We start from the raw sequence: 8,239 nt of genomic DNA, 5'->3' as shown, positions 1-8,239 counted from the left end.
TGGATGCTTTCCCCATCTCCCCTCCTCCAGCCATGACCCCCCTTCTCTCTCTAGCCTCTAGTGTGACCTTTGGCACCCCCCGACTTGCCACTGTGACCTTTGGCACCTTTCCCCAACTCCCCTCCCTCTTCCTCCTTGTCTTCTTCTCCCTGCCTCCCTCCCTCCCTCCGTCCCTGAGAGAGAGAGAGAGTAACTTGAGTAGTGACTTGAACAATATCACATGCAATGAAACAATGCAAGCACTTGGAGCACCAATGACAAAAGAGAGAACCAAGAGGAGATGTGAGAGTAGTGGGTCATTAAATTCATTTTAATAATTAGTCATGAAATATTCTACCTTAATCACATTTGAATGAATGAAAAATCCTGATTTGGTAAGAAATCGAGGTTCAGTATTAAATTGGAGGCTCGGTAGATACCAAAGCCATACCCAAAATGATGATATAATAGTGTAGATTATACCGCTCGCATAAAAAAAAAAACCCTTATTGTTATCGACCGCTTTTTTAGTCTGTAAATAATTGGGCCGAGCGTCCTGGCTTTTAGCTTTCCAACGTGGGCGGCCGGCGGGGTTTGAAGTCTGCTCACTCTGCTGATTTTTGTGTTTTGGCGGCACGACCCGAGTTCGTGTGCCATCCGCCGCAGCTCTCGTAGCAGCAAAGCAATGTGGTCTTCTTCGAGAAGCTCAGAAGCTACACGACACAGTGAAAATTCAGGATGATGTTTTGCGGTAGCATTGCCGGAAGGATGTGCTAATTATCGTACTTAAGGGAAGCAGCGTGATGCTTTGAATAGATGCAAGTTGAAGCTTTAGGGCCATATGTTCTCGAGCAGTAGATGGATTGAAAAGGGAAGACAAATACACTACATAGCTGTAATGCATGCATTTGAACAAGATATGGCTGCTTGGGCTACAATTATGCAAGGCTATGTGAAATCACTCAGATTCTGGAAGCTCTAGGATTGTGCTGCCAGCACCTTTTTGCACAAGAAACATTGTGAAATTGGATGCCCGGCAGGAGTCTGATTGGCATACAGCTGTGATGGATTCCATTACAACCCTGGCAGGACTGGTTTTTTTCAAAACTTGTGCTAGCCATAGGTGCAGACCCGCCTAAAACAGAGGAAATATCTGATGCGCCGCATGTGTTCCATGTGATAGCAGAGTTCTCGGCAGATTTTTAGGGCTTATATAATGCTCATGGCAATGTCCCTGTCTGATGCGCTTGCAGTTGAGTTGTTGCAAAGGGAGTGCAAGGTAACTCATCCTTTGCGCATTCTTTCATTGTTTGCATTGCCCGTTAGGGAATGCTTACGTGATGGCTGGGAGACTAGGCTGCTCTGAGCAAGAAAAATTAGCCCCAGTTAATAGAGGATTCATGTGTTTGGTGTCCTTTTCTTTCTCCTCCCTGTATGTGAGAGGGATTTGGGCCATGCGGAAACATTTGAAGCTTGACTAGCCGAAGGAAACAATAGGACACACACACACACACACACACACACACACACACACACACACACACACACACACACACACACACAGACAGAGTCCGTCTGTGTCTGTCTGTGTAGACATGCCCATGAGTCCAGATGTGCCCCCCTTACACCAGAGATGGGATACCCACCTGCCATCGAGAGTCTCGTGTCCATCCTCATTACCTGCAGACAGAAGAGAAACCTCCCTTATGCTATGCGGCTGCTTGCTTACCTGCACCTCCACGAGCTTGAATCCCATGAGGTCCTTGGCAACTACCTGGTCCCCATGCTGGCTGACTGTGGAAGCCTCACTCTCGCACAGCAGGTCTTCAACAAATTGCTGCACAGGAATGAGCACTCTTGGAATGCCCTCATCTCTGCTTACATAGATCACGGGCGGCCACGGTGTGCCTTTTGTCTCTACTCTGACATGCTTGCAGATGGTGTTCTCCCCAACAGTTATATCTATGTAGTGCTCCTTAAAGCTTGTGCTGGTCTGCCTGATGTGGAGACAGGGCAGCGCGTGCATGCAGAGACCACCAAAATGGGCCTGGAAAGAGGCCTTTTTGTTGGCTGCTCTTTGATTGATGTATATGGCAAATGTGGCTCATTTGCTGATGCACACTACACACTACAGTCGCTTCCTGTCCGCGATGCAGCCTCATGGACTGCACTGATTGCTGGATATGCTGAACATGGCATTGGCAAGGAGGCATTGCTATGTTTCAAGCAAATGCAACTGGAGGGTATTTTCCCAGATACAAGCACACTTGTTTGCAGTCTCAAGGCGTGTGCTATTGCAGGAGCATTAGAAGCAGGCCGTGATCTTCATGCTGAAATTACAGGAAGTGGATTGGAGAAACATCTGTATGTTGGTTCTGCTATTGTGGATATGTATGCCAAATGTGGTGCCCTTGTAGAAGCAAGGATTGTGCTGGGTCAAATGATGGGTGGCAGCACCGTAGCATGGACCGCAATGATAACAGGATACAATGATCATGGATGTGGTGAAGAAGCACTGAACTGCTTTGAGCAGATGCACCTGGAACGCATCTTTAAAGATGCTAGTACATACATTTGCACCTTAAAAGCCTGCAGCATCATACGAGCTTCAGGAAAAGGCCAAAATATACATGATCAAATTGTAAAACTTGGGTTAGAGAGGGAGAGTACTGTAGGCCATACACTGTTGGACATGTATGCTAATTGTAAACTGTTACCTGAAGCAGAGGAAGTCTTTCACAGACTTTCTGTTAAAGATGCAGTGGCATGGAATGCGTTAATTGCTGGATATGCTGAACATGGGTTGTCTGTGGAAGCCCTGAGATGCTATCAACAAATGCAGCTGGAGGGCATTTCACCAGTTTCTGTAACACTTAACTGCGTTTTGAAAGCTTGTGGGGCAGTAGAAGCTTTAGGCACAGGCCGATCAGTACACATTGATGTAACTCTAAGGGGTTTGGAAAGAGATCTTTATGTTAGCACTTCGTTGTTGGACATGTATGCCAAATGTGGCTTGCTTGCTGAAGCACAGCAATCATTTGACAAGATGCCAGTCAGAAGTTTAGTCACTTGGACTGCACTAATTGCAGGATATGCTGAAAATGGGCTTGGCAATGAAGCATTGCACTGGTTTGAAGAAATGCAAGTTGGAGGCATGTGCGGAGATGTCAGCACATTTGTCTGTATTCTCAAAGCCTGTGGCATTAGAGGTTCTCTAGAAACAGCTCAGGAGATTCATTGTAAAGTCACCAAACAGGGATTTGAAAGAGAGTTTGAGGTGGGAAACACCTTGGTCGATATGTACGCGAAGTGTGGCTCACTTATGGAAGCTCAGTGGATGTTTGACCAGGCACGATGTCGAACTGTAGTTGCATGGACTGCTCTAATTGCAGGATATACAGAAAATGGACTTGGAGAAGAAGCATTGGAACTTGTCCAAAAAGTGCAGGTTGAGTGTGCTACACCAGATGTTAACATGCTTGTTTGTAGCTTGAAAGTGTGTGGCATAGTAGGAGCTTTAGAAACTGGCCAAGCTATACACGCTGATGTGGTAAGAAGGGGATTAGAAAGGGAGACTTATTTGGGACATGCACTAGTCGATATGTATGCTAGGTGTGGTACTTACTCATTTCTTGAAGCACAAGAAACCTTTCACAGGCTACCTGTGCGTGATGCAGTCTCATGGAATGCATTAATCACAGGATACATTGAGTATGGCTTCGGTGAGGAGGCCTTGAACTGCTACCAACACATGCAACCAGAGGGTGTTTCTCCAGTTGCTGTTACGTACATCTGTAGTTTAAAAGCCTGTGGCTTGCTGAGAGCATTGGATACAGGTTGTGAAATACATTCTGAATCAACCAAAAGAGGATTAGAAACAGATACTTTTGTGGGCAATACATTGGTGGACATGTATTGCAAATGTGGCTTGCTTTCAGAAGGTCGAAGTGTATTTGAGAAGTTGCCTGTCCGGGATGTTGTATCATGGAATGCAATCATAAAGGGGTATGGGGAAAATCATCAGAGTAACATGGCTGTACAGCTTTTTGAGGACATGCAAAGGCAGGGTGTGAAGCCTGATTCTACCACCTTCACATGTCTCTTGGTTGCATGTACACATGCAAGTTTAGTCCTCAAGGGACAAGATTACTTCAAATTGATGATGGTGAAATACAGGATTGGGGCGACATTGGATCATTGTACTTGTATTGTTGATCTTCTTGTGCGATCAGGACAAATTCTTGCAGCAGAGAAATTTGCTGAAGCCATGCAATGTCTTTCCTCCAAAGGAATTCTAAGGGCTCTGCTTGCTGGATGTAAAGTCTATGGTGAAGTGGAGCTTGGACTAAAATACTTTCAGCAACTTGTTCAAATGAATCAAGATGATGCTACTATATACTTACTCATGGCAGACATTTATACCAGTGCTGAGAGGTGGAGTGATGCAAATGGAATAGAGGCAATAAGGAGACGAGGAGAAGCAACCAAAAAGCCTGCATGTGCAGCAATAACAGTGAATAGAAAGTTTCACGAATTTTGTGTAGGTGATGACCAAGGCAGGAATGTATCACGATTTGTAGAACTGTTAAATTCACATGTAAAGTATGAAGGATATGTGCCAAATCTAGTTTTGAGCTTTAGACATTTTGATGAGAACACACAATAATTTGTAGAACTAAATTCTTTAGGTGTGATGCAGAGTAAGGATGACATTGTACATATATGGTTCTGTCCCAACTCAAAAGAATGCTGAACGTTGTGCTGTACACTGATTAGTCAAGGTAAGTTCTAGCTTTTGAAGACAATCCTCAAGGCACACTCTGTTCTGGTCAGAAAGAGATTAAGAGGCAGTGACCATGCTAAGCATCATACCATACTGATCAGTTCATGATTACGTTATAATTTTTGTGAAAATATTTCCATGAGTATTTATATATGTTTGTAAATTGATATGGGTGCTGCTCTAGAATGTTATTTTAAGGTCTGGTGTTTGCTAGTAGCTCACTATGGACTTTGTCTTGCAGCATTTTCTTGAAAATTCTCTTCATCAAATAGAGCACATCTATTTTGTCTTATCAAATAGAGCATGAAGATTCATCCAAGCCTACACATTACAAGTTTATGCTTTGCAGTGTCAGTTTGATTTCTGTTATGAGCTTATCAAAGTTATTGTAGGCCTCTTACTATATTAAACTCATATGTCAAAGTGACATGCTATGTTGGCCTAGGTTTGGCCTTTTCAGACTGATGGGCTATGCAGAGTGAGAGAGGCCCTTGTCAAAATATGGCTGCTGTGAAAGCAAACCAGAGAGACAATAGGGTTTGCAAGGAGAAACAAGAGTGTGTAGGGCAAACACCGAGAGAGAAGAGAAACTTAGAAAACACGGAAGAAGATGAATGATGAATCACTGAATCATGCTAAATGGATCAAGCTGATACACTGAAGCTGAAGCTCTGAAGATAACTGGGCAGTCCTGTCTGAATCAAGCGGCAGCACCCGTAGGGAATCTTCACAGCGAAGGGAGTGAAATGTAGTCCTCTGGCAGTAGGATATTGAAGGTAATGCTGAATGGTGAGGGAAAGGACAGCCAGCTGTAGAGGAGTGAAATGCAGTCCTCAGGAGTCGTCAGAGACGAAGGATATGCTAAAATCTCTCCGAGGTGATGGGTGCTATCGAGGCGATTGCTGGGCAGCCAGCTGGAGAAGAAAACACAAGAATATTTGGTGAAGATCTCTTTGTATAGGTGGCTGCAGATAGGCAAGCACTTTAGGAGTGAAGAAAACACAAACACAAGTATTTGACGTAGGGCTGATAAAGAGGGTGTAACATGCAGTAAACAGTCAGAATTTGCTGCAAACGAAGCCCGATGATGATGCTAGGTGAGGAGGGCTGATGCTAGATAATGTAGGCTGCAAAATGCTAGGTGATTGGATGCAGAAGCCACAAACTGTAATGTCCTCCTTGCAAGGTGTGAAGGGTGGTGGAGAGGATGGAGAAACGAGAGAAAAATATGGAAGAGAGTGAAAGAGTCTCAGAATGAATGAATGTGTGGGATGAAGAATAAGCGAAGTCGATGCCATATTTCTAGGCACAGATTGTCTCAAGCAGCGCTCAATGAAGTCTCTTGGGTGCTGACCCGACTCTATTGGGAATGCTCAGAAAGCCTTTTTGGGGTTGAAAATGGAAACCAAGTAAAGGAATAGAGGAGGGAAAATGTATTGAATGACTTGGTTTCTCAACCACCCCCTCATAGGTCCTAAAAGGAGTGAAAAAGAGGAGTGTGAGAGAGATCAGCTCGGGGATCCCAATGTTCCACTTGTAAGGTAACATATAGTGAAGAACAATAGGCATGATGAGTTGATAGAACACGAAACTCAACCTTGGGAGAGAAGCTATAAGCTTCATTACTCCATGCGGGAAGGTATATGTAGGGCTAGCCAACAAGCCATGGTTGAAACATCCAAAGCCCTAAACTAGGGAGAATCTATAGATCCTAGGTGTGAATGGTAAAAAGAAGATGAGTAAATAGATGAGAAAATGGGTGATGGGGCATAGAGTGTCAGAGTGAAGCAATGCGGAAGCAAATGACTAAGACAAAGGGTGAACAGAGAGAAGAGAGAGAGAGAGTGAAACACAAAAAATCTGCAGTGAAGAATGCTGTAAGGAATGTAGAAATATATATGGGTGCAAAGAGAATATTTGCACGTCTCCACCTCGAAGATCTTAGTCTCCGTCAGCTCCGAGAGCAGTCTTCATTGTCTGCAGCTTGAAATATGTGAAAACCAATTGTTGAAGACTGTTGAAATTAGGGCCTATAAATAGGTTAGGAATAACACGACAAATAATGTTGGTCTGTTGCATTAAATGCAGTCTATTGTTGTCGGATTACTACAGATTGTTGTTCGATTGCTTATGCCACGTCAGTTGCCCTGTGACACGCCTCCTATACATGTCGTGTAACTAGTCTTTCTCCTCGGATAGGGTGGTAAATAATCAGATCAAGCACTATTTAGAACAATTAGCAAATTCACAAAACTGAAAAGTACACTTTACCATATAATCTTGGACATTGGACATCCTATTAGTCCCAAAACTGGTGCCACTTTTGGTATTTATTTAACTTAATTGAAGGAGAAGTTGATGCACAATGGGATTCTCTCAATCTCTTTCGGTATTCCAACTCCCCTTGTTCAAAATGACCAGTAAGTCTTTAATTTGATTTGCCCTTTGATTCGAGCAATCAATTGGTTTTCATTTGCTTTGATGGAGATGGAAAATGCCCCAAATTTAATAATTTGTTGGTCCCTCCACTTGAATAGGCTTAAAACAGCTTTAGCCTTGTTGAATCCAAGTCTTGGAGCTTCTGATTTTTGACATGCTTCTCGAGGCTGTTGCTAAATTCTAATTTTTGTTGCAAATTAGAGTTTACAGCAGAGAAATATGAAATTTCTCAGTCTTTGATGATCTCAATGCTGCAATCTTTGGAGTAAGGCTGTAGAAAGGTTGGAAGATGAGAGAGAATGATGAGGAGAGAGAAAATTTAGACTTTCTTTGCGAAGAACTAAAGAAAATGTGTCGTTTATCGTTGGTGCCTTGTCTCAACAGCTTGTAGATGCAAAGAATTAAAGAAAATCAGTCATTTATTGCTGTTGCCCTGTCTCAATAGCTTATAGATGTTGTCATATGTTGTTGATTGGTCTTCTCCTTCCCTTGATTGCCTCAAAAGGTTCTTCAATGGCTGCAAATTAGACCAATAGCATCTCCTCTTTGTCTCTTGTAGATTGAATACTTTTAAAATGCCTCTTTAGCCTTTAAAGAGTTTTTTTAGTCTTGCATAGGTATTTTTGACAAGTGCAACCTTTCCAAGTGGTTTTTTCAGTATTATTCATAAATAAATATTAATTTTTAGTCTTTAAATATCGAAAATTAATCTAATAATTATTTCGTTGCCTTGAAAAATAATTTGATTGGCCAATAATTAAATTGCCTGGGCATCTTCTATTCTCGAGTGTCTTTGTGTCATCTTTGACCATTAGATTGACGTTAGGTACCATTAAATGCCACTTCTCTAGTGTCACCAATTGACACTCATGGCCAAATGAATGACCTAAGTCAACAATTGGCATCGGATACTACCAAGTACCTGTGTGGCATAACTTATAACAACTTTTTCCCTTGACATCCCGTGATTTCTTGGAGTCTCGGGCTCGTAAATTTACTTTAATCCTAGTTGTATCTCACATGTGCAATATTTACTTA

General features: G+C 42.7%; 1 protein-coding gene across 1 annotated transcript; it reads left to right on the top strand.

Moving 5' to 3' along the window:
• Nucleotides 1-531: 531 nt before the first annotated feature.
• On the top strand, nucleotides 532-4,784 carry LOC148025134 (pentatricopeptide repeat-containing protein At2g33680-like). Its single transcript, XM_087694858.1, has one exon. It carries the CDS (start codon nucleotides 1,613-1,615, stop codon nucleotides 4,643-4,645), a length of 3,033 nt encoding a protein of 1,010 aa, XP_087550984.1. The 5' UTR covers nucleotides 532-1,612; the 3' UTR covers nucleotides 4,646-4,784.
• The last annotated feature ends 3,455 nt before the right edge of the window (nucleotides 4,785-8,239 follow it).

This window comes from Lygodium microphyllum, chromosome 15 (assembly GCF_053477565.2).
Source record: "Lygodium microphyllum isolate KBCC chromosome 15, Lygodium_microphyllum_v1.1.10, whole genome shotgun sequence".
NCBI lineage: Eukaryota > Viridiplantae > Streptophyta > Polypodiopsida > Schizaeales > Lygodiaceae > Lygodium > Lygodium microphyllum.
Note: the sequence above shows the minus strand (reverse complement) of the source record. Positions and strands in the feature narration are given on the sequence as shown.

Bases quoted from the DNA above. Each gene is read 5' to 3' on its own strand.
- LOC148025134 (XM_087694858.1), top strand. From the start codon at position 1,613: ATGGGATACCCACCTGCCATCGAGAGTCTCGTGTCCATCCTCATTACC.